At 38.8% G+C, this 27,496-nt stretch overlaps 1 protein-coding gene across 1 annotated transcript in view; it reads right to left on the bottom strand.

Moving 5' to 3' along the window:
* The window catches only part of MDN1 (midasin AAA ATPase 1), a 146,029-nt gene that overhangs the window by 66,851 nt on the left and 51,682 nt on the right, over positions 1-27,496 (bottom strand). The window contains exons 23-43 of the mRNA XM_045544027.1: positions 26,776-26,927; positions 26,055-26,233; positions 25,237-25,445; positions 24,907-25,053; positions 23,692-23,833; positions 22,331-22,465; positions 22,112-22,250; positions 21,216-21,354; positions 20,755-20,885; positions 19,204-19,348; positions 16,962-17,091; positions 13,004-13,222; positions 11,779-11,976; positions 10,820-11,028; positions 9,955-10,077; positions 8,102-8,299; positions 6,584-6,691; positions 6,073-6,261; positions 3,058-3,147; positions 2,693-2,956; positions 2,283-2,544 (exon numbers count right to left, since the gene is read on the bottom strand). Coding sequence (XP_045399983.1) covers positions 2,283-2,544; positions 2,693-2,956; positions 3,058-3,147; positions 6,073-6,261; positions 6,584-6,691; positions 8,102-8,299; positions 9,955-10,077; positions 10,820-11,028; positions 11,779-11,976; positions 13,004-13,222; positions 16,962-17,091; positions 19,204-19,348; positions 20,755-20,885; positions 21,216-21,354; positions 22,112-22,250; positions 22,331-22,465; positions 23,692-23,833; positions 24,907-25,053; positions 25,237-25,445; positions 26,055-26,233; positions 26,776-26,927 — 3,508 coding nt within the window. The remainder of the gene's footprint in view (positions 1-2,282; positions 2,545-2,692; positions 2,957-3,057; positions 3,148-6,072; positions 6,262-6,583; positions 6,692-8,101; positions 8,300-9,954; positions 10,078-10,819; positions 11,029-11,778; positions 11,977-13,003; positions 13,223-16,961; positions 17,092-19,203; positions 19,349-20,754; positions 20,886-21,215; positions 21,355-22,111; positions 22,251-22,330; positions 22,466-23,691; positions 23,834-24,906; positions 25,054-25,236; positions 25,446-26,054; positions 26,234-26,775; positions 26,928-27,496) is intronic.

The raw sequence follows: 27,496 nt of genomic DNA on the forward strand, positions 1-27,496 counted from the left end.
AGTCACCATCCACAGCACTTAATTTCAAGCCAAGAACTAAGAGTTTACGGAAAAAAAGTTGAAACTTCCAGCCCAATTATTTTAAGGGTTCATAACAGAATAAATGGGAAGGTTTTTTTGCTTCTCTTTAAATACACGTAGGAAAATTAGGTTTGAAATGAAAAATATGTCTTAATGGCTTTCTGAATTAATGGCTTGATACTCAGAGTTGACTCTAGGGTGATGGAGAAGGTAAATAATTTTTTTGTATTACAATTTCGCAAATGGCAGGAAGGAGGATAATGTTTCCCACCTACTACTGCATTTATACTATCAGAAAGTACTGTAAGTTGGCAAGTGCAATGAATGTCATTAAACTGGGCTTCCTTGACTGACAATGACTATTATCATGTGGTTACAACAACTGGTATTTATCTGCCAAGTATAATATATAGTTTGTACAGCCCTTCCCCAGAAAATTTTCAATAGATTTTAGTTAGAAATTGTTTTGTAACCCTTGTTAACATCAAAATGTAATATACATTAGATTCCTACTTCCAACCATGAGGGAGAAAAACACGCAACTTGACCTCCCCTTGTTATCAGCTAGAAAACTGGGAAAAACACATGAAAACAACAGCTTTTAATTATTGGATAACAGGCAGCACAGGACGATGATATTTGTGGGAGAGAGAAAAAAAATTAAGTAAAGCCCCTTAATTGCCCTGGCCTTTCTGTCTGGAAGCAATTTCTGGATTGCAAAGCAGGGAGGGGGAACCCAAAAAGATTGCAGAAGTTTCGTGGAATTGAACAGATAGAGTGGAGTTCAGAGAGGCCAAAGCAACTAGAATGAAGAACAGAGTGCTTAAAAGGAGGGACCTATTCAGAGAAGAGAGCTCCAAAAATCTAGATAAAGGACCTTGGAGTCCTTGGCTAAACATTCATCTGCATGTGCATATAAAAAGTAAAGCTCTACAAGCACGAGAAAAAACTTCCAAGGAAAGGACAATTACTGGGGAAATGTGAGACCAGAGTTCACACAGGGCTGAGTATCATTCCAGTTCCCGCCAGCCAAAGTGAAGAGTCAGTAGAAATGGTTTAAGAGTCATGCCTCAACAGTGGGGCTAAGCTAGTCCTAGAGTGAAGGTTATTCTAGGCCTGACCTTAAAAGAAATCTTGAAAAAATCAAAATGATCCATAAGCAACTTAACTGTCCACCAAAAAAACGTTCTAGTCTTTAAAGAAATATAACAAAATGCAGTACTCAGCAACTTAAATTCACAATGCCTGGCAGCCAGTCAAAATTACTAAAAGAAAATATAACCCATATCCCATACTGCAGCCAGCCTGAAATGCTCAATTTCATGAGGCATTAGTGATAAGTAAAAAATAGCCAATGGCCAGGCACAGTGGCTCACGCTTGTAATCCTAGCACTCTGGGAAGCTGACGCAGGAGACTCCCTCGAGGCCAGGCATTCGAGAAGCGTTCTTAGCTTGAGCGAGATCGAGACCTTGTCTCTGCAAATATTTTAAAAATTACCTGGGCGTGGTGGCACATGCCTGTAGTCCCAGCTATTTGGGAGGCTGAGGCAGGACTGCTTGAGCCTAGGAGTTTGAGGTTGCAGTGAGCTATGAAGACGCCACTGCACTCTAGCCAGGGCAAGAGTGACACTGTCTCCAAAAAGGGGGGTGGGGGGCACCAAGAATAAAAAAGCTTTATATGCTATTTTATCATTATAGCTGATAACACACAAAATGAACCATAAAGCTTATAAACCAATTTCTTTCCTGTTTGATTTTTTTCTTTTTTAGGATCACCAATTCAGAATACTTTATCTCAGCTTCATTTTACTTTGTAGGCCAAATACTTCCAACTTCTGATTGTTAATCATTAAATTAATAAAAAATACAGCCAGGCACAGTGGCTGACACCTGTAATCTGGAACTCTGGGAGGCCAAGGCAGGAGGATGGCTTGAAGCTAGGAGTTTGAGACCAGCCTCAGCAACACAGTGAGACCCCTGTCTCTATAAAAAAAATTTAAAAATTAGTTGGGCTTGGCGGTGCATGCCTGTAGTCCCAGCGACTCAAGAGGCAGAGGCAGGAAGATCGCTGGAGCCTTGGAATTCAAGACTGCAGCGAGGTATAATCATGCCACTGCACTCCAGCCTGGGCGACAGAGCAAGACCATCTTAATCAATCAATCAATAAAAATATGACCATTATATTTGTAAATGTATTTCCTGTAAAGGAACACAATATGGGCAACAGTGAGTGCCTGATAGATACATCTAAATATACATACCTGCCTTGGAGTATGAGTTGATTTTGTTGTTGAGTCGCTGCATAAGCAACAATACTGCTTCCAGCTTATTGAAAATCTCCATAGTGACACCTTTACCACCTTCTCCAAGACACTTGGGCTTATATGTCAGAAGAAAATGACTCCAGGCTCGCAGTACTACTTCTGTATCATCAGCACTGACAAGGAGGCTGTCCCTTAACAGTGTCCTTACAGTACACTCCACCTTCTCTAGCAGCTGCCTCCAAGGTCGTATAAGATCAACCTGCAATTTCCAGACCACATGAACTCATCATGGCCTTGGCCAGGGTCAGAGAATAGTTATCTGTAGTCACCACCAACACAGAAGATCCTCAAATCAGACCATGGAGTTTATTACGTTTTGCCAGAAAATGTGAAGGCAGACTGGTTACCTGCTCAAATCCACCCAGAAGCTCAGTAGTATCCATTGCACTGTTCATAGCCATGATCTTTAATGTGTGGCCAGTAAGGTGTGCCAGAAGCTGGACAAGGCTGGTCTTGCCCACAGAGGCTGGTCCTACGAGGATGACCATCCAGCTCATCTGTACACACTTCATGATTGACTCCAAAGCCTGGAAAGACTGGTGCAGGAGCAACAGGGGTCGGCGGGACGGGTGAGGAACATAGCTGCCTCGGGAAAGGACTGAGTAGCCCAGCTGAAAAGACATGCCAGTGAGGTTTCACAAGCACACCTGGTAGTGGGAGTAGAAGAAACCATAGAAAATTGTAAAAGAGAAGATTATCCTAGTCTCCTCACCTGAACACCGTAGGGGGTGATATGAAACAGTCTGGTTCCCATATATGGATTAGAATTTGAACCAAACACATCCTTGAATACAGCAATGACCTAAAGGAAGAAAATAATGCAATCAAAACACAAATCACTCCAACAAAATCTTAGGCAAACCTAGAAATGAGTACTTCTAGAAAACATACACAGTGATCAGTCCCTACCCTGGGAACACTAGCCACAATTTCCTCATCCTTTTAAATTTTCTCTTACAAAAATGATAGACTGCATTTATTCAATTCTTTGGACTTCAAGTAAGCTTGAGCCCAAGAATAGAGTAGCCACATATCCCAAACTATTTGATATTCCAGTAAGAATGCACCATAAATTAAAATGAAGCTCCAGACACCATGACAAATCTAAAAACGCAAAAAAGGAACTTGCTGTAATCATTCAACATACCACCAATAAAGAGGATAAAAAGAATAGTAATTCAAAGATTATGAAGAATAATGACCATTTATTGACCATCTACTATGTACCAAACACTGTATCAGGTACTTTAACAGATTATTTCACATCCTCATAGCCCTGCAAAATACATATCATTTCCATTTTATAAATACAAATAACAGCACTCACAAAAATTATAGAATTTGCCCATAATTGGTAACGATTTTAAATCTAAGCCAGTCTGCCTCCAAAACATATTATCCCTCCAATATTTATATAGATAGGAAAATCAGTTATTCCTCTGACCAATTATTTACATTCAGTTACCCCATCTTTAGTAGTAATGCTGTTAGAAAATATTAACTCTATTTTTTAATTTCCTTTAAAAGTCTAAGGAGTAGGAAAGAGGTGATAGAGGTATGTTAAAAAAACCCACTAATTTAGTCCACAGCAGTAGAAAACATTAGAGCCACTCCGAAAAATATTTATAACCTATCTTTCTAAAAAAGCAATCCTTATATAATAGTTGTATACTGCACAGAAAATAAATATAATAAAGATATTATCATAATCAGTGTCAAATATCTGACTATGAAACTAAAAGTAGCACAGGAGATTGTTCCTGTCACCTACCTGAGTCCAGGCAATTTCTGACCTCATGCTCCACTCTAAAGCAGTGGTCCCCAACCTTTCTGGTACCAGGGACTGGTTTCATGGAAGACAATTTTCCCACAGACTGGGGGTGAGGGCAGGGGGATGGTGAGGAGCTCAGGCATTGATGAGCGGCTTGTTTCCTAAGGCCACAGACCGGTACCAGGCCGCAGCCCAGGGGTTGCAGGTTGGGGACTACATATCCCTGATGTTAAAATTATAAATATTTTCACAGTATAGCTGGTTTGGTTTTATAAAATTAGATTTAATTCACCTGGACCCTTCTGCAGCTTTTACAGCCTTTCTCCTTCTATTATTATTTTTCTTGGGCTTCTTTCCATCACAAAACACATATTTGGTGTTAACCTTGAATTGGAGCAGTGATCAAAACCTTCCACACACCACAGTGGCCTGCCATCTAACATCAATCATTCAACACCTTGCCAGTATCTTTCTCACAATTATTATAATATGCCATAACTAACATACTATAAGTGAATAAGAAAATACTAGCTGATGGTAGGTGAACTATGTATCAATAAAGAAGTTAAAAAAACTAACTGAACATTTCCTCCTAAAAAGAATGACTGAAAGCCACTTGCACATAATAAATGAGTTGTTACTTTTTGGCTAGCTCTGAATACCACATAAAAATGACCTGTAGGACATTATGACAGTACCTCCTGCTGTAGCTGTTGTGAGCATTCAGCAAGACAGGACTTTAAATAACACAAACCAAAACACACCGTTATTACAGTCCCTTAAGCTGAGAATTTAAGTGGTATTTTCTATTTACAAACAGACATTTCTATTTTCATTTATATACTGAATATCCTCTCTTCCTATCTCTTAATACTTTTGATATTAAACACTTTGTAATTGGATGTTTATTTTATTATTATTATTTTTTTTTTGAGACAGAGTCTCGCTTTGTTGCCCGGGCTAGAGTGAGTGCCGTGGCGTCAGCCTAGCTCACAGCAACCTCAAACTCCTGGGCTTAAGCGATCCTACTGCCTCAGCCTCCCGAGTAGCTGGGACTACAGGCATGCGCCACCATGCCTGGCTAATTTTTTCTATATATATTTTAGTTGGCCAGATAATTTATTTCTATTTTTAGTAGAGACGGGGTCTCGTTCAGGCTGGTCTTGAACTCCCGACCTCAAGTGATCCACCCGCCTCGGCCTCCCAGAGTGCTAGAATTACAGGCGTGAGCCACCGCGCCTGGCCTGGATATTTATTTTAAAACAAAACAGAAAGCCGGGCGCGGTGGCTCACGCCTGTAATCCTAACATTCTGGGAGGCCGAGGTGGGAGGATCGGTCGAGGTCAGGAGTTCGAGACCAGCCTGTGCAAGAGCGAGACCCCGTCTCTACTAAAAATAGAAAGAAATTAGCTGGACAGCTAAAAATATATATAGAAAAAATTAACCGGGCATGGTGGCTCATGCCTGTAGTCCCAGATACTTGGGAGGCTGAGGCAGAAGGATTGCTTGAGCCCAGGAGTTTGAGGTTGCTGTGAGCTAGGCCTGACACCACAGCACTCTAGCCCAGGCAACAGAGTGAGACTCTGTCTCAAAAAAAGAAAAAAAAGAACCGGAAAACTATCCTCTTCTACTGGGTATCACCTGTCTCCTCCTGCTTCTCACCATTATGCTTGGAAAGATGTTACAGATTCAGTTCTTTATTACTAGAGGGCAATACTGTTTTAAGAAAGTTTGTCGTCATGGAGATTTAGATGGATAACCAAATTGTGTCCTCCTAAGCAAACTATTCTATACTGTGAAACTCTAAGATAAGCAAATATTTAATCTGTTCCCTTAAGTTCTAAATTTTGAAACAGCTTTAAGAGGCTTGGTATTATTAGGGTATGCTCTTTCTCTCCCTTAGGAAGAAATCAACTTTCAGATGGAAGAAACGCAAAGAACAATTATGAAATTCACCTTTTCTTTGTCTTCCCTGGTTCTCATCCGTTCACCGTAGACCAAAAACACATGCTGACCAGGGTCATAACACCCAGGTGACTGGTCAACCAGCATCAACTGACACCAGCGGAAAAGGTCCCGGAGGTTGAATTCCCAGGGTCCTCCTTTTTGCCCCCACTTCTTCTCAACAGTCACTTCGTGATCAATCTAGAAAGAAAACATCCTTATGGGGAAACACGTCCTGCTTCAGGCCATATGTAATGCAAAACAAAAATGAACAAGCTCGATTCAGATGCCTCCTTCCCCAGACTTAAAAACGCCAGAGATACCCTTTAAGACATTCACAATACAGAAATGAGTTACTGTAAAACTCCAATAAATAGCTTGCCTTCCACCAGAAACCTATAGAATTCTAAGTGGTTTATTTTAGAGATCCTGAAAATTTGGTACAGTACCATGCATGTTGAAAAATGATGGTTCATATACAGCCAGAAAAAATAAAGAACAATTAATGCGAGTAGGTACTTACTTGGTTATTCAAAGCAACCATTTTCTTAACAATATTTTTGTCAATGGCTGGGAACAACGTACTAGTAATAAACTCCATGTCAATTACTGTAAGGGGATCCACAAAGACCTATCAAATACAAAAATAAGAGGAAAAAATGCCTTTGTTTCTCTTTACCAAATACTAGAAATGACTACCATGTCTTGTTATGAGAAATCTTTACTTAACACCAACTGACAAAGCCTGAGTAATTATATATAATTTTCATTAACAGAAATTTTTCTTTGCATTTTTAGGATAAAGAATCATAAAATCGGCTGGGCATGGTGGCTCACGCCTGTAATCCTAGCACTCTGGGAGGCCGAGGCGGGTGGATTGCTTGAGCTCAGGAGTTCGAGACCAGCCTGTGCAAGAGTGAGACCCCCATCTCTACTAAAAATAGAAATTATCTGGCCAACTAAAATATATATATAGAAAAAATTAGCTGGGCATGGTGGTGCATGCCTGTAGTCCCAGCTACTCGGGAGGCTGAGGCAGTAGGATCGTTTAAGCCCAGGAGTTTGAGGTTGCTGTGAGCTAGGCTGACGCCACGGCACTCACTCTAGCCTGGGCAACAGAGCGAGACTCTGTCTCAAAAAAAAAAGAATCATAAAATCTAAGTGCAACAGAGGTTTTTTTTTAAGCTCTACTCTAGTGAACCAAAGGAAAGAAAAAAGATACATGCAATTTCTTTTTTTAAACTGTATTTGTCTTTAAACATTTCTTATGTATAATATAAAGTGCTTTCAAAATTCTGGATGGCAGGTATATTCATGTTTACTGTAAAATTCATTTAACTTTTCAATGTTTGAAAATTTTCACAATAAAACATTCTTAGAAGATATTCAATCAACTCTTAATTATCAAGGAACTAAAACATTGAGGAAAGCTAACATTTAGAAGTATGTCCAAATCTCTAGATTAACCAAACTGACAAAGAGCTGTTATTGAGTAAGTAGGCATAAACATACACATACTCCTCTGCAAAAAGGAATAAAGGCATAAGATATCAAAATGTTAGTATAGATTCAAGTTGACTGAGGAGCTATTAAAAAAAATGTTAGGAAAGATTGACTGAAGACTACTAGATTTTTATTCTCCATGGTAGTTTTCTGTTCCTTCTTACTTTAAATAAAATGCATCCCCTTCATTATAGAATTTTCCTAAATGTTTTAGCACATCACATAGACAATTGAGAAGGTCAAAGATTGGCCTTCTTCCCTGAGCACAGTAAGAGAATTCTGAAGAAGGTGGTGACCTTACTCTCTTCCAACTGATGATATACCAAGTTCTCTAGGGCATAGGATAAAGTGATTAAACCAGGAGAAAAGCAATGATGACATCAGTCACATTAATATTCACCATATAAGGACAAGAAGGAGGATCATTAAGCTGGTCCTCTGCTCATTCTCATAGTGAGCATCCTAACAGCTCTGTGATAGCAGTCTTATCATCCCCTGACACTCTGCCTCTGGTGTCTATGGCAACAGCAAATCTTACCTGAGTGAATCTGTTAAGGAAAGACCTTGGCAAGCCCTTTCTCCCGCCTCCTTGTCTAAAAGGATTCTGACACCCAAAGATCTTCGTCTTTTCATGCTGCACTTGAAAGCTCATTCCTAACTCAGGCACGTAGATTTCTCCTCGGTGGTCAAAACAAGCATTGAGTCCTTCTAATACGGACTGAGAAGCCAGGTTAAGCTATTTGGAGAAGAAGGTGCATGTATTTGTTTCATTATACATGTTGTATAACTATAACAGAAGGCAAGGAAATAATATACAACAAAGTAAGATGAATGATTTTTAGGAGGGAGAAGCTCAAATATTGATAACTCTCTATTCTTAAGCTGAGTGATGGGTTCATATGTAGTCCTTCTATTATTCTCACATATGCTAGAGATTTTGCATGTATAACATATATATATCAATAGTTTCTGTTAAAGTCGTCTCTAAAGTTAAATTGCATCCATTATATGCACCTACATTAACTTACTGTGTAAATAATAACACACAAAAAGACTTGCCAATATACAGATATTTCATTTCCACACTGAGTTTTTAGAAATGTAACAATAATTGTAGAAGGTAAAGTTTAATAACTTTTTACATACTTTCCAAGCTCAAACACTGAACAAAATCTCCAAATGGGTTTCAACGTCAAGATATAAAAACCATAAAGTGGATCTACACAAATATCTTCTACCAACAGTTTAACAAACCAGAACAATTAAGAGGGGTGCTTGTGCCAGAAAAGAGTTAAATAGAGATCTTCAGATGCTGAGTTCAGAATTCAGAGATGTGAACCATGGGTGGGTTTTCAGTAACATAGAAAGAGTAGATTTGGAAAATGCAAAGAAACAAAAATCAGACCAGATTATATTAGAATTTCAAGTGTCATGTTTACATAAGCACTACAAAGCACAAATTCCTCTGTATATCCCCAAACAGAAAGGTGCTCTTAAGTGTGTTTGCAAGCCCAGAATGTCTTGGAGTCCCTGAATATATTTCCACTAAATATGAGTATAGTCAGTTAAGTTTCAAGATGAAGATTTCTCTTTTTCTGGCTAATGAATATCCTTTCAGACATCTTTTTACAAAATATTGTGGGGGCGGGTGGCGGGGAGACTCCCTTCCCTTGATATCTCAAGAATTACAGCAGGGAGCAGCTCAGCAGATACGAATCCCACAGTACTCTCTCTGATGTTCAGACCCAAAGGAGTCTGAATCTAAAGAACCCGCTGGGGTCTATGTTCAAAGTCTTATCTCTAACACTTACATCACTCTAATCATTTCAGCTCCACAAACACTTCTAGCCTTTTCCTGAATTAACATTGCACACCCCAAACTGATCTGACTCCTCATCTCTAGCTGTCTGTCAAAGATTCAGTAGTTATGTCTCTCTCATAATGTGCTTTCTTCTGATTAATAATGTACCCAACAGGCACATATAACACTGATCATTTTATCATTTTCATACGTCATTTTGTATGTCTTTCCCCAATCTCTCTGGTGCACTAATAAAACATAAGGTGACTGACACTATTTGTAAAACATCTTTGAAATAAATGCAAGCACAACAGGTCTGCCAGAGACCAGAGAATAAACTAGCCAGGACATGAAGGAAAACATGGAAAAGTAGGAGAATTTGTAGGTTATATGTACAGGTGCTCCTGTATGTACGTTCTGTCAAGTGACCTTCCTTATTCTTAAAAGAAACCAAGATCGCTTCCTTAAAGAATCTGCCTTTACCAGCCATCAGCATGATCATCCTCTAAAAAATGCCCTAGAACTATGAAAAGTAGGACTGCTCCTCACACATCTGATCCCATCCTGGGCATGATGGACAAGCTCCTCACCTCATCCAGCACAACCCAATGGCCTGCCTTCAAAGCTGCCAGAAGAGGACCATCACGCCAGGCAAACTCTCCTCCCTTGCCACCTTCAACAGGTAGGTCTGCTCCAAACAGGTCTGTGATGTCCTTTGAGGGGGGGTGGGGGTGGGGGGGGGAAGAAATGGTGAAAAGCCAACAATATTTAAAAAGAAATTAACCAGATCCTAAGACTCTACATCTGAAATGATAAATACTTGGGGTTGGTACCACTAGTCTTCCTACACCCAAGATATAACTAACCAATCCCAGCGGTAACCTACTCATGCCCCAAGAACCTTCTCATCACAATGCTCCAAGTATCAATTTCAGCTGGCACTCTAGATTAATAGCTCTCAACCTTGGTTGTACTTGGAAATTAATCAGTGAGCTTTAAAAAAAATTTTTAAAAAGCCAAAAAAACCCATACACACACACAACCATAACAATACCCAGGCCCTACTCCTCGACCACATTCCAAAAGATTTTCATTTAGTTTGTCATCTCCTTCCCGTATTTTCATAAGCTTGTCTAAAAGTCATTTTATTTCTATTGCTTTATTTTATTAATAGAAAGTAAAAATATTAAATGGGGCTATATTACAATAACTACTAAAGTGGGTAATTCTCCCTCAAAAGAGAATTAGAATAAAGCATCCAGAGAAAATAAGTGTCCGCTACTAACAAATGCAGAAGTAGAATTAGTTTGGAAGGTCATGTTGCTGTGCACTTTATTACCATATGAAATATTTGGGAGTGCTGATAATGTAACCATTTCTGAAAGGAAACTATAAATTGGCACAACTATTATTATCTACACATATCCCCATCAGCTGTAGGATGACTAAGCTTACCGTCTGCTCTGACAAGTTGATTCGAACAAGGGTATTTCCTGAAGCCTTTGCTAATGCTCCCACCAAACTTGTCTTGCCAACACCAGGGGAGCCTTCCAGCAGAATGGGTTTGTTCAGTTTCGTAGCTCTTAGGAGCCTCTGGGCATTCATAGCTGTGGTTCCTGCACTGAGTGCATAGTCAGCAATATTATTCCTAGGCAGGACAGGTCCTTAATTGGAGAAAAGCAAAACCACATATAAGCTAGACATCACCAAATCATTTAAACATGTTAACTCAAGATTTTAAGAATCCAGTATGTAGGCTATCAGTGAAGTATCACCTGCACTGAAAATACCAATCCCTATTTCAATACATCCCCACTTCTGGATCCAGAAAATGCTTTACAGGAACAGCCAATAGAATAGCATGCCTTCCTCCACTGCACCTACGACACAGATCTCTCCATCTCATGTATACATACATGTACATATGTACGTAAGTCTGATTGCAAGCACACATCTCTCCTTTCACAACCTACACCTCAAATTACTTTATGTATTTGCACAACTTACCACTATAAATAGGTATTTTCCTAAAAGCCAAGTGTAAGCTAGGTGTATACATGTAAACAATTTCATCCAAGGTTTTTAGACCAGCAGGTCATTTCAGGATACATCCTTAACCCATTCATTAGGTAACTGAAGTGCAGGCCTTATAATAAATTCAGGACTAAAAGGGCGTAACATTTGTGCCACTATATGTCTCTTGGAAGAAGCTTTTGCTACATCAGTTTGGAGGGAGTAGGGCTAGGAAAACATCTATTTCATCATCCTCACAACCAAAACCACCCCAGTTCCAGACCACCGTCACACAGCTCCTACACAGGAGCACTGAATACTATGGCAAGTGGCTTAAGGGAGAGATTTCATGGTTAGACCATACAGCAAAAGAATATTCATTTATTTAAAATCCTTCTTACCCCTTGGTATAAAAAATGGGTGAATTCCCCAAAGGTTATCTATCCCAGTGAATTCTTTGGCTTTGACTCTGTCATAAATCTTCAACTCCTTTTTCTGACATTCTGTAAGTCGGACTGCCTTGGCAAGTTTCTTGATTAGGAATTTCAGACATTCTTTTCGAGCCAAGAGGGCCGTACCAAACCCAGAAGTAGTTACCCCTAAAAGACAAGAGGATTAGGTCCATCAACCAACAGCACAACACCAATCTTCAACGCCATTCAGCATAAGCTGTAGAGCAGGTTCCTGGGGGAAAGATGCCTTATGAATTACAGCCTAAATATGATTTCAACTGTAAGCAGCTTTTTTTTTTTTTTTTTTTGGTGACAGAGTCTCGCTCTCTGTTGCCCAGGCTAGAGTGCCATGGCATCAGCCTGGCTCACAGCAACCTCCAACTCCTGGGCTTAGGCAATCCTTCTGCCTCAGCCTCCTGAATAGCTGGGACTACAGGCATGTGCCACTATGTCCAGCTAATTTTTTCTATATATTTTTAGTTGTCCAGCTAATTTCTTGTAGAGGTGGGGTCTCACTCTTGCTCAGGCTGGTCTTGAACTCCTGACCTTGAGCGAGCCTCTAGCCTCGGCCTCCCAGAATGCTAGGATTACAGGCGTGAGCCACCACACCCAGCTCTAGTGTAAGCAGTTTTAACAAAGGAGTCTGACCTCCTTTCTTCCCAGTCTATGGATCCTCAATTAAGCAGCAACTTATTCTGTAAAGTACTCCAGCCACTCAGTGATAAATCAACTTGTATATAGTATAGCTAATCAGGACTATTCGATTTATATTTTGAGGCTAAAAACCCAGAACCTAAATATTGAATTTTATGAAATTATAGTAAACTTAAAACAAAATAAAGGACTCAGGTCTATCAACTAAAAATGACCGCTCATGGTAAGAATTATCCCTTGCTTCCAAAGTAAAGACATTTTCAACAGCCTTCTTTCTACTCACAATTACCTCTTGATGTTTATTAAGTACCTAGTCTATAAGCTTTGAGAAGTTTCAGCATATCCTTCAATGCCAACCACTTTTTAAAGAGCATAAAGAAAAGGAAAGCCATTCTCAGTTTTGGAAATGTTAGACTGAATGATTCTGTCAAACATTTGGATCAGAGGCCTGGGCTTGTTCCTTTTCCTACTACCCTCTCTACCCGAGCCCCTTGGGCCCACCAGCTAACAGACAACATACCTGAACCTATTCCATCGATGTACACCAGGCATGCGGCATGGACAAAAGATGTCACAGTGGAGATGGTCTCTGGCCTTTTCAAAGCAACTTCCTCCCCCATTGTGTTCATGAAGTTAACCCAGGACAGGATATCCCTGATACTGACCACACACCGTCGGCCAAACTCCTGTTGAGTCAGCCAATCAATGAAATCCAGCATCATCTCAGCTATGTCAGCCCCTAAGACACAGGATAAGAAAAGCATTTTCTGTTTATGGGAGATCCCAGAACAAGAGTTCATAACCTGGGGCCCACAGATGGCCCAGAAGGGGGTCTATGCTCCTTAGATTAAAAGCAAAGTTTTGTGAATGTACACAAATGCTTTTCCTAAGGAAAAGGGTCCACAGCTTTTACTATATTCAAGGGATTCATGAATAGCATTCCATCCCATTAAAAAAAAAAAAAAAAAAAAGCAACAACCTTGAGAATTACAGCAGCCCTGAAAACTGCTAAAAGAAATAAAGTATTCAGACACATTTGTGAACTTTCAGGGCATAATAATTTTAGAAAACATACAATTTAGTATCATGTTATAATTTTGTTTATACTTATTTATGTAACTTATTATACACACTGAAGTGGGGAATGACACCTTTTCAGTGGCACTCAGTTCAGGTTTTTTGTTTGTTTTTTTGAATCTATGCATGAGGCAAAATTCAGTAAGTTGGGGGGAGTTCATAAATTTTTTTTCATGATTCAAGGTGAATGACTTCTATCACATTTTATGTAATAAAGAATATCACCCAAAATACTTAGTAAATACCAATATGTAAATCGATTGTTATTAAAAATAAATCACAAAGAATGTTCCATTGTTATTAGTAATTAAACAAAAATTTTAAATTTCCATTAAATTAAGAAGGATAAAATAATGGATTTCTTTATATTGAAAGAAGAAAACTCCCTCTTTGGAGGGACTATTGCAATAGGCACATCCACTAAGTTACTGGTAGCATTGTAAATGATACCATCTTTCTCGAGAGCAATCTGATCAAGGGGAGCTATGCAGTTCCTTATTTCCTTTTAGAATATAAATCAAGGAAATAATTCTATTTTAATGAAACAGACTGTTTTGAGAAGTACTGATTACAAAAATGTGAGACTGGAAAAAGTGGTCCACATGCCCTTCATAGGTCAACATTTTTATTTTAAAAATACATCAGTTTCATACAATCATTTCTGTTTTGTTCATACAAGGAATATATCAATAATATTACTATAGAGATCTGTGAACTAAAAATACTAGAGAAATTAAGTAGAGCTCATAGTGGTATTTATATTGATTAAAATAATGTAATAAATATATGTACTATGATTAGGATCAGAATTCAATTTAGAATGACATAATTAGTTGAAATACTAAATTCATTAAATCTTAGATATCAGTAAAGAAAATCTTTAAAAAGAAGGTCTTTGATATTTCATTATTTTATAAAAATATTTTTATACTGTGGCTCCCTGATTAATTTCCATACAATAAAACGGCTGTGAATTATCAAGTCGCTTCTCCCTTACTCTCCATGTTCCCTCAGAGTCTCTGATGCCTCTCCCTGGGGAAGTCTGCTGCCGTGTAGCCTGCAACAAATTAGCTGCCAAAGGACAAGCTGTGAGGCTGCAAGGCAAGTCCTCAGGGCTACTACACAGCACACTGGTGACTGACAAGTGTGGCAATGTAACAGCAGTCACACCCTCTGCCATCTCATCCCAATCCAAATAACTTAACAAAGGAATAAGCAACCCACAGATAATTTGGAAGTTACTTCCTCAGGGGACCCAGCCCCAGCACAGAGCCTAAAGACAAATCATACTTGTTTAACTATTTTTGTCTTCTCCTCCTCCTCCTCCTTTTATTGGAATTCTCACAATAAATGTGCCATTACAAACAGCACACAACCTAGGAAGTCAGTGGTTCTGAGTGTGGTTTTTGTACCGACCTTTGTGGCATCACCTGAGAACTTGTCAGAAGAGCAAATTCTCACGCCCCACACCCGCGCTACCGAACCAGAAACAGAAACGCCGGGTGAGGGGCCCAGCAAGCTGTATTTTGCCACGTCCTATAGACGAGTCTGACAATCACGGGCTTGGTCAATTCTTGTGTCACTGGGTAACTGTCATACTGACAGGAACTGGAGAGAGAACAGCAAGTTCAAGGAAGCATGGGGATATCCAGCTGTTCAGGTGCATACATGTGAATGCAGCAGTTTGGTGCGGACTCTTCCTAGAGGGAAGTCTTTGCTCCAATGACTACAGTCTGTCTTTCCTAAAATACCAGAGGTGAGAATGGTATTCCATGGGTTCCATGCAGATGTCCTTCACAGCTTTCCTACCTATTTTTGAAACTGTGCTTTAGGACACCTTCAAAAAGTCGAACCTATCCATGAATCCCAATCTCAAAGAAGCAGATATCCTTTTATGTTCTTTAATATAAAAATGATCCCCAAAACTACATATTGAGTCTTGGAATCTAATCTAGGTTCTAAATTTAGGCCATTCATTATCTAAGATGAATATACATATATCAAACTAATATAGGCTTAAAAAACAAAAAGAAGCATATAATAAATGTGTTGATTCTTACTGGATATTTTAAGAATTATTAAATTTAGGTTATGGGTTTTTTTTTTTTTTTTTTGCATTACAGGCAATCCCCAGGTTACAGAAAAGATATATTCCTGAGAACATCTTTAGGTCAGAATTGTACGTAACTCAGATCTGATGAACAGTGCATATATGGTAGTAATAATAATAATACTGTAATGGCTCATATGTGGTAATAATACAGTGTAGTACTGTAATACTAATTATACCCATATTGTAATAAGTTACAGAAACTATTGTGCTTTCTTTTAATTCAAAGAGAATATACAAACTTATACAAAAAGTTTAATAAGAGAAGAAATTTCAAAAATTTCAGAAATTTCAAAAAAGAATATTAAAGGTTAACCTTCACCTAATGTTGCATCAATGCTAGGCTAACAGGAATGTTACACTTATTTTGATCTTCTAACCAAATCAATAATAACCTTTCCATTTCAATAATTAATCCACTATGCTGCTCAGTAATACTTGACGCTGTCATTGGAACACTGCCTTTCACATGTTCCATTATTCTCACTTCATAATTATTCGGGACAGTCGAATGACTAAAAGCCTAATGCTTTACCAGTGAATGATGGCATCTGGCCTTTCTCGGGACACTTAATTATTGCTACTTCCTTTCCGTTGTAATCGCCTGTCTCTTCACTACAGGCTCACCTGGACCTACAATGGACTTTTGCTTTGTAGGCAGGGTCATAAGAGTAAGCACAGACTCACTAAATTGAATTAAAAATTAAGACAAAAGTGCTGCTGTACGTAAGCAAGTGTATAAAGATGAGACTAGCTGCTAGCATAAAGATGGTACGCCTATGAACTGCTTACGACACACGGGTTTGTTTAAATGTACAGAAGAAACCAGTTCCCAAATTGTTAATTATTTAATTGTAAATTATCCTTACAAGGTACATCGGGAGTCCATTTGTAAGGACAGAACACTGTAAGTTGGGTCATCCATAACCTGGGGAATGCCTGTATTCTATTTTCCATATGCTTGAAATGTTTCATAATAAATTTTTTAAATAAAGTGGAAGAAAAATACATAAGTTGATGACAACTAAAGAAATGCAGTTTAAATTCTATAAACACTTTCTCAAATTGGTAATGACTAAAATATGAAGAATGAACAATCTAACAGAGGGTAACAAATAGGCTACTACCATATTTTCCTTAGATCTAATTTGTTCCCATTTCTCTATCTCCTTCCTCCTTGTAACACACCATACACATTAATACTAATACACACAGCTAATGCTCTGTAACACACCCATCTTTCCCAAATGCCCACTCAGACCAATTACTAGTACCACCTGCAAACTCTCACCTTTATGATCTATTCTGCCGAGAGACAATCCTGGACGAAGATTATGACTGATTATCTGAATTAAGTCTTCACGGCTTGTACTTTGAGGGCACCATATTTCCGTAAACCGGTTTCTTAAGGCAGGAGACAGCTATAGGAAACATAAACTCCAATGTGAATTTAAAACCAATGAGGAAAGCTAGAAAGCAAGTCCTCTGAAAAAGAATGTTAGCTGTTGAATCCAGCAAATACTACAAGCTTCTTTCATCTCTACTACTAAATACAATTAACTGAAGGCCTACCGTGTCGTTAGCTCCTTACATGTCATACCATTAATCTCCACGTGCTCCAGTCTCATCATCACTCTACAGACATGATACAGAGCTCTGAGGCCTTACAGAGGAAGGCGTACAAGCAGAATTCCAGTCCCAGTCAAATCTGAACTCTTTCAGTAAAGATTCTTCCTTTCACTTTGCGTTCAGTTACAACTAATAAAGAAAATAAAGAGCTAACTTCCCTTAAGAAGGCTGTCTGAAGTAGAAGGAGAAAATTTATGTGGCTCAAAGGGAGTAAATTACAAGGAGTTTTATATTTCACCACTTAAGAAAGAATCGTTTGCCCCTCAAGTGTTAGGGCCTTGGCCCTTCTGTTTAGATTTCTCTTTCCCTTCTCCAAGGTTAAATAACCCTCTTCACAACTGTTCGCAATGCCACATGTGCATATTATTAGTTTGCCATGACTTTGCTTTTATTTGACAATTGTCTATCTAGTCTACCACTGAGGGACCAGTATCAATGCCTGCACTCAAGAGAGGCTCAAGAAAGACCCAGCGAATGCATGAGTATTCCTTGTCACCATCCTAGCCAAGCAATGCCTCTGGTGTTCAGGATCCTACCCTCCTCTGCTCATCAGACATGCAAAAAACAAAAGTAGCTTTCCCTTAGGTAAAAGCTGGCAACCTTTGTCTGAAGAAAAACTTAAGCTAACCTGACAGGCAAATTAATACACCCAACCTTGAAATAAGGTATCTCTGTGGTATTTCCACTTGTCAATGAGCCAATTTATATATTTTCAGTCTGAAACATTAATGTATTTTGTCTCTTATCTTTACAGCACTTCTTAAAACGCAGTGATATTCTTTCTTCACATGTTGCTGAAGAAAAGTAGGCCCAAAATATCATATTAACATATCAAGTACTCATCAAATTATTAGAAATCTTAGGTGCCTTCATTTAAGATCAACCTATTTCTTCTCCCTGACCTGCTACTGCACATCATCCTCTTACTAATTTTCACACACTGAGATCCAGCACATAGTGCTGACTTCTCCAGTGAAAGGCTTTGTAAGCATGAAAGCAATAGTGTTGCTGGTTCCTGGCTGTATCTAAACACAACTCTAGAAGGAACTGCCACCTGCCCTTTATTTTAGCAACAATCTGACAGTGACTCACACAGCCCTTAAGAGAACAGATATACTTAGCCTGCAAATCAGAAGAGGTTCCTGGCCGTGACATTTTTGCCACTTTAAAATCACTCTTAAAGCCAGAGGAGTGGCTGGGTACAGTAGCTCATGCCTGTAATCCCAATACTTTGGGAAGCCGAGAAGGCGGAATCACTTCATGCCAGGCGCTCAAGACCAGCTTGGGCAGCATAGTGAGACCCCATTCTCTACAAAAAATCTAAAAATCAGCCGGGTATCATGGTGAACATCTGTAGTCTCAGCTACTCAGGAGGCTGAGGCAGGAGGTTCGCTTGAGCCCAGCAGTTCAAGGCCACAGTGACCTAAGACTGTGCCACTGCACCCCAGCCTGAGTGACAGAGTGAGACTCTGTCTCTTAACAACAAAATTGAATTAAATTTCTTTAAAAATTTTTAAAAACCAGAGGAGTGTTTAAGAAAATGAACTCTAAAAGCAGATCATGAGTAAATTTCAGATCCAACTTTTCATATCCATAAAACTAGGATAATAACTTTCACATAGAGCTCTTGTGAGCATTTGTTAGGATAACATATATAAAAGGGTAGGAATTCAGGCACACACATACACAAAATGAGACAACAAATAAGGAAATGTTTATCTGTTCAGAATTATTTCTCAACTGAATGATGATTCCAAAATACCTTTTTGGAATTTTACCTTTTACTCAGTTTGATCCAATATAAAATTCCAAATACATTATCACATACTATATTTATGATTATCAGTATGCTGAAGTCAAAAACTAGAAAGAAATTACAGAATTTATTCAGGAAATAGCTTTACCTCTTTTTTTCCAAAGTCGCCCCCAGGGTTCATGGTTGCTAAGATACGGAATTGTTTCCCAGCAGTCAAAAGCTCTACCTCCTCATCCTTGTCCTCTGGGCTGCCTTTTTCAGCTAATACTAGAGACTTTTCCACTTCAAGGACACTAAAAGAAAAATTGGAGAAGATTGGAAGAAGCTTATATGTTCTTTCTATTTTGTGGTCTTTGATTTTTTTTTTTTTTAATTAAATAAGACGCAGGGTCTCACTGAGTCACACCAGCTGGAGTACAGTGGCACAATCATAGCTCACTGCAACCTACAACTCCTGGGCTCAAGTAATCCTACTGCCTCAGTCTCCCAAGTGGGTAGGACTACAGGTACACACCACCATACCCAGCTAATCTGTTAATTTTCTCGTAGAGACATGGTCTCACTATGTTCCCAGGCTAGTCTCCAACTGCTGGCCTCAATCAAACCTCCTGCCTCTTCAGCCTACCAAAGTGCCATGATAACAGGTATGTGCCACAATGCCTGCCTTTTGATGTTCTTTAAAAAAAAAAAAAAGTCATCTGTTCTGCTGAGCTTTCACTTTACTTGTATCACAAATTTTAAAATGACTCACTATCCCAGTTTCTGTGTATTAGAACAATATTTCTAATCAAGAGAAAAGGAACTCATTTTCCCACTTATGCTCTATTAAGGCATTTGTCTTAAAATGGTATCTTGGCTGGGTATAGTTAAAAAAAAAAAAAAAAATTGGATATCTTCCATGCAAGTGTTCATGGCTGTACTATTCATAATAGCCAAAAAGTAGAAGTCCAGATACCGTCAACTGGTGAATGGATAAACAAAATGTGCTATATCCAATTAGGAATAAAAAGGAACAAACTAATGATGTGTGCTGCAATATGGATGAACCTCAAAACATTAATGCAAAGTGAGAGAAGAGACCGTTTATATGAACTATCCAGAAAATTAGGCTACAGAGGCAGAAAGTAGACTACTGTTTGCCAGGAGCAGGCAGTGAACCCAGAAATTAAGTAGGACATGAGGGATCTTACTGAATGATGTCAATGTTGTAAAACTGGATTGTGATGGTTGCGAATTCAGTAAATTTACTAAAACTCACTGAATTGTACATTTTAGGATATGTATACTATACCATAATACAGAGGAAAAAAATGGGTATTACTATATCAAGACTATATTGCTTTAAGGTTTTGAGAAGCTTTACAGCCATAAGATCTAGGATTCTGATTCCAGTACTTTTAAAAAATTAAAGACTAGGCATATAATTTGCCTTAGAAAAGAATTTCAGTTTAGGTTCGTTTGTTTTAGCATTGCCATCCTACAGTCCCACCTTTCTGGTTATTGACAGCAGAAACAAAAAACTCGGTCTCTTAAAGGAGACCCTGAGCGCTGAAGCAGAAGGAAGTGGCAACTCATCAACATTTTCAGACACCTACTGTGCACCTATGAGGAGCATTACTGTGCACAGGATTTAATACTTACAAAAATCACATCAACAATAACATCAAACACAGGGCAAACCTCTCAGGCATGCATGTACCTGTTGAGTCTTTCTAGGACAGAGTCATCAGCCAGTGAGATCTCATCCAAGAGGAAAAAGCCATCCTCCTTCATGGCCAGAACAAGAGGCCCATCATGCCATTCAAAAAGTCTTGGTGTGTCCATTTCTTCCTACAATTTGGAAAAGAAGTCGGGGGAATTAAAGGGCACTTGGCTCCACAAGACAGCACATGTGTAGTTGGCTGCTGTCTACTTTAGTGAAGTAGTCATTCTACAGGGGAAGTAAGGGTCTGAGAATAGGGGATGGAATCTGTAGACCAGGATGCTCATAAGGCCACCATAGACCAGCAAAATTCTGAAGATATAAATATATAACCAAACCAGAACCTAGATCCAGAAACCCCACTGTGAACAAAATCCCACAGCTGACTCATGTCCAGAGCCAACTGTAGTTCTTTAAATGAATGAACCCATCAACATTCATGAATGGACAAAACAAACCTTGTCCTTTGGCTTCTGTCTCGCTGGCCGCAGCCCACCCAGGAAGTCTGATGTCTCCATGTGCAAGTGGCAATTGACTGAGTATAATTTCTGATTTGCCAAGGCTGCAAACAATTGACAGACAGTAGTCTTCCCACACCTATTAGAGACACACAACAGATTAACAAGGCATGTGTTCCAAATACAAACCCATAAGCACCCCCAGCAACAAATGGGGAACAGTGAGAGCCTCACTGCAGCAGCAGACAGCACTGGCCAATGCAAGACCTCTGTGCCCCAGGCTCAAGGCACACCCTGCAGAACAGCACTGCACTCCCATGTTCCTTATACAGAAAGGGCAAGCACTGTACAAATTCCGTCCTTTCTAGATATACCAACAACCACTAAAGGATGGGAAAGAAATCCAATCCTTACAGACTTTCCAGAAACACTAGTTTATCTGCTCTTCTCTATATAACTATAGAATTACTGTTTAAAAGAATTAAACAGACAACAGCAGCCCGCAATGATAATGATGTAAGAAATCATTCTTGTCCACAAAGAAGCTAGTCAGAAGGTAGAAGAGAGTAAACAATGGTAGATCTCTTACTTGCTTCTTTAAAATAAAAAGAAAACACGAAAAGAGGAAGGAATAGAAAAAAGAAAAGGAGAGGGGAGAAGATCACGAAATACTTTCATGAGTCTTTCAGAGTAATCCTATGGAATTGAAACGAACCCTCACAAGTTATTGTGGCAGAATTTTACCCAGTGTCACAATCCTGGGCAGGGAACCTCCCGGCCCACATCACAGCCAGGGGAAATCTGCTGGCTTGGATGTCCTGCTTGCTGGCACAGGCCCGGGAGAGATTGCTGAATGGGGGAGGGTTAAAAAAGGAAAAAAAAAAAAAAAAATTTACCCAGTGTCTCCAACCAACAGCACTGGTTCACCAAATTCCAACGCCCTTCCCACAAGCATTGCCAGTCTCCGCATGCCCTCCGTCCACACAATGTGGGTGAACTTAGAGTCCAATGTGGGTATCTCAGTAGACAATTTACCTATCCAAGACAGAACAAATATTTATGTTTTAACGATCACAACTCAATTCATACTCCTCTGGGGTGTTTAGCCTACTCACCTAGCAATTTTAGGACATTTTCTTTGGAGAAAAGAGACTGAGGACGCAATTTTTTCTTAAAATGTTTCTCAAGGACTTCTTGAATCACATCAACCTCCTCTTGTTTCCTGACTCGACCTGCCAGAAGCATAAAACCTGGGAAGGGAGGATAGGGGGTAGAAAAAGAGAAATCATCAAGGGTCTAGTGCAAGAAATGTTGAGAATAGCACCTCTTATATGATGCTGGTGGAATGAAAATCTGAAGAACTACTTTGGAAAGAGTCTATTACAACCAACCATAAGCCCGCCCTATGCCCCAGCAATATGACCTCTAGGTATCCCTAAACACAAATGAATACATTTGTGCACCAAAACATACACAGGAATATTCAGAATAGCTATATTCATAACAGCTAAAAAGTGGAAATGATCTAAATATCCACAACAAAAGAATAAACAAAATATATTATCTCCATTCAATTACAAAAAAAAAAAAGAATGAAGTCCCAATACACAGAAGGGCATGGTTGAATCTCACATCAGGTTGAGTGAAAAAGCCAGAACCAAGAGTACACACTACATAGTCCCCATTTAGCTGCAACTCAAGTACAGGCAAAATCAGTAAGTGGTGACAGAAGTCAGAGTAGTGAAGTGGTTACCTCCATTGGCAAGAGACATAAAGGAACCTTCTGAGATGTTGGAAATATTCGAAATCTTGCTCTAGGTGGTGATTTACCTGGGTATACACATTTTACTGTATGCTATACCTCAATTTAAAAGTTCTTAAAATACATACTCCTCTCTCTATTCTTTGCAAGAAGAGAATATAAAATTCCCCTGTGCTAGTTTTAGTCTCATTAACTAGTGCATTAATGAGTCATCAGCACTTTTCAAATGTGAAGATTCTAATATGCTTTTTATCCTATCATGAAGAATACCCAATTCTTCCCATGGATTAAACCAAACAGACCAAATATGAATCTCAGATGGCATAACTGCCTTTTCTCATAACTCTAATATTTTCTGACACATCAGCTTTCTGTATGTCTCTAAGGCACAAGCCAGACTGTGGTAACCACACTGCAGATAAATGGCCCACAAAGCTGCCACCAACCACCTGCCTAAACCCATACCCTAACTCCCACATGTGGCCACCTAAAGCAAAGATTAAGAAAACCTTAGCAACCAATCCTTATTAGCATAGAGACCTGCAGGAATAGGATTGTTTAAAAAAGCAATTAGCACTGGAGGAAGATAGGCTTTCTGAAATACCTAGTCAAATGTACACATCAAGCACTATTTGAGGCAAGTTTTGTTTTAACAAAAAAAGCTGGACATAGGACATAACTTTATACTGTGAGAGCATCTGATTAAAAACATACCGTCATTGGCTAAATGCTGTAGCCAGTCATATTCCTTCTCGGTGTGCTCAGCCAATCTGTATCTTTCAGCCCATCGAAACAGATCACGAAGGGTGATAAAGCCCTGCTTTCCAGCAAACACTGAAGAACTTCTGCGATAAGACTATTAAAGTATCAAAATAAATAAAAAGAGGCATTATTTACAGTAAATGGTAAGCTTGTAGTACAACTTATAATTCCTAACAAATTTAAGCTCCCCTTAAAATGATTTCATTCCACTGAATCAGATTTTTTAGAATGTAAATGGACTATTAGCTGAAGAAAAATGTTCAAACACATGTGTTAGTGAACCGTACAAAGAATGGAAGTCCATATCTTATATGCCATATAGAAAAATATTACAAATAATAATATAAATGGTGCCAAAAATGCAGGAAGATTAGTCCCACAATGTGAGACTATAAGAGTGTTAATTATCATCAGCTTTTTGAAAAGTAATTTGACAACATATACTTTCTGATAAAGAACACTTTTAGCCCCATAAAACAAATGGCATTTTTTAAAAATCAACTGTTGCTTTGCAGTTGACCAGGGAGAGCCACAAAAAAAATGTCTCTTTAATTATGTCCATTCAAGAACCATATCCAGGCTCACATCTGTAATCACAGCAATTTGGGAGGCTCTGGTGGGAGGACCACTTGAGGCCAAGAGCCTGGGAAACACAGCAACATTCTGTCTCCACAAAAATTTTTAAAATTAGTCAGGTGTGGTGGCACACATCTATAGTCCCAGCTACTCAAGAGGCAAAGGCAGTTGACTGCCTGAGCCCAGGAGTTTGAGGCTGCAGTGAGCTATGATCACCATACTCTAAGCCTGGGAGACACAGCAAGACCCTAATTCTTAAAAAAAAAAAAAAAAAAAAAAAAAAAAAAGGACTATATCCATTAAAAAAACAAAAATTATACTTTGCTTGTGCTATTCCATCCTAAACAAAATACTCCAATATTAAACACATATAGGGAAACATCATCAAATATATAAATGTCAAAAAAAATTATGATATAAAGTTGATTTATAAAATAAAACCAAAATAAATATTAATGAAATGCATTTAAAAGACTTTTATTCTGAAAAACAAATGGACTCCTATTTCTATTAAAAATGCTATCAAAGTATCACCAAATCTAATCAACACATCCATTTGAACCTAAGTTCAATAACATGGAAATAAAATACCTGAAGGTCCAACATCACTTTAACCAACTTGCTGCAATAGGAGGGTGGCAAATGGCACCGCTTGTGCAAGATTGTTTCCAACTCAGAACTAGGCAATTCATCAAAGTGCAATTCCACAAACCGATTCCTGAAGGCTCTAGAAAGCACCTAAGCACAGAAAGAATATGGTAAAAGGGGTCTTTTCATCTCATTTCCAAAACGGAGGCCCTACCATTCACCAAAAAAAGAATAATCCTTCAACAGAGGTAAAAACAATCTCATTCCTACCAAGAAAAATTTTTACTATTTGATGCGGTAACGAACTGAAGGAAGGGGGCAAATGCTACAGACCTTTCTGCCTCCATAAAGTCCTGGGGGATTCTGGGTGGCAAAAAGCATGAAGCGGGGGTGTGCTTTCACAACTTCTTGTGTTTCCGTTATGAGTAATTCACGGTTATCATCCAACAGCCTGTTAAGTGCCTCTAAAACATCAGTGGGGGCCAAATTTAATTCATCTAAAATAATCCAATAGCCCTTTCTCATGGCGTCAATGAGAACACCTGGGAGGAAACAAACACTGAGAATTAGTGTATAAATCAGTCCAAAGTTTTAAAATGTGTCATGTACACATCAACAAATCCTAGGTTATCATTACATTTTAAAGCCAATTACTCTCTGTAGCTAGTCTTACCCCAAAATAATTTGTGACACTACAGACAAAGGAAGTATAATTTTCAATTAAAATATTCCCTTTTCCCTCTACTGAAGAGTAGCCAGGGCTGACAAGTATTATAGCTCATTTCCAACTTGTTTAATTTTTCCTTTACAGTCTGATTTCATTTAAATCACCACATTCTCATGCATATTCCCAACTTCCCTCTAACGCTTACCCTATTCTTTGAATCCCTAGGAAATGAAGTAGCAGTTCAACAGCCCTCTTCAAAATGTGGCCCTAATCCTGTATACAGCCAGCAATATTAATAGGATCTAAAGAAAGCCAGCCCCCTAAACATCATCCCTTAACTATCTGTATCTCGAGGGCAAACAAAAACCTGCTGTTATGGCAGAGGTCCATGTGCCTCAATTGGAAAGGATGAAGAATATTACTGAGGGAAATGAGTCTAAAAAAATGAACATCTACTATAGACAGAGTGGAATATTAACCGTACCTTCTTTAAATACAAGCTTCCCTGAGGAGTTAGATGTGTAGCAACCAATGTATTCCTGAATATCTGTGTGTTCATGGTTATTAATACGCACACAGTGGTTGCCAGTAGCTGCGGCCAGCCACCGGATCAGGCTTGTTTTACCAACTGATGTCTCTCCCTGAATAAGCACTGGATAGGTTCTGTAAAAGATCAGCCAACAAAGTAATTTTTAACCAAAGAAAACAGAACAGAGAAACCAGAATTTTGGCGTTAAAAAGAGAATATATCATTTAACATCATCATAAAAGAACATTTTATATATACCTATGCACCAAGAAAAGTTTCTATGTAAAAACTGCTCCTCAGAAAACACTGAGGAAAACAATTCCAACCTCTCCAGCAATACCTGGGAGAAACAGTAAGTGGAACTAAATTACTCACTTAGCAAATACTAAGTGATAAGTATTGATCAGCAAAATACCACAACAAAACAAAAAACACAACTTGAAAGATGGCCAAAGGCATCTGTACCCATATTACTACTACCACCACAGGTGCAACTAGAAACAACACTTTGTGCAGGAGAAAAGTCATAGTACCAGCTTTAGAAAAGTATCATTCTGTTGTCCAGTTAGTAAGAATAAAACCTCTTTGAAAGTTAAGGAAGTTAGACTACAATGTCATCAATGCCTATCAGATACTTGTAGAAACTTGAGAGCAGTGAGAGACAAGACCCACACACCCTGAAGAGACCACTCGGACTGTATCCCTCAGGTTCAGCTTAACAGAAGACGTCAGAATGTATGTCTCATCTATTGTAGGCTCTTTGTCTCCCACTGAAATCCAGTAACCTTCAACCTGGATAAGACGGCCTCCTTTTGGCTCTGGAATAGGCTGAAAGATACAAAAGTTACAGAAATAATCCACAGTCTCATGACTACTATTCTTTCAGAGAAGGGCATAAAGTAGGAAAGAAAGTTATCACCAAGAATGCTGTGTTCTGGGTGTTTTCAACATTAAAACCCATGGGCGAAATATGAGCATAAAATTAAGCTGAGAAATGAGAACAAAATGGTGACATGTATTGGTCTTAAAACTTGGGTGGGATAGGTGGGTTTGGGAAAAAACTTGAATCAAAGCAATTGCCCAGGGCCTGGTGTGGGAGCTCACACCTGTAATCCCAATGCTTTGGGAGTCTGAGGCCAGAGGATCACTTAGAGCCAAGAATTCAAGACCAGACTGGGCAACGTAGCAAGAATCTCATTTCTATAAAACAATTTCCCAGATGGTTTATGATTCAGTTCTCTCACCTATCAAAATACCCACTCTGATTAAATATTTTTATCAAATATATGAATTTCATATAAACCATGTTCCCCAAAAAGGGGAGAGTGCTGTACTTGAGGAAGGTTTGCATTATCATACTCTGGATCTCCTAGAAGAACTTTCAGAGCAATCAATCC

The sequence above is a fragment of the Lemur catta genome, chromosome 2 (genome assembly GCF_020740605.2).
Source record: "Lemur catta isolate mLemCat1 chromosome 2, mLemCat1.pri, whole genome shotgun sequence".
In the NCBI taxonomy this organism is placed as follows: Eukaryota; Metazoa; Chordata; class Mammalia; order Primates; family Lemuridae; genus Lemur; species Lemur catta.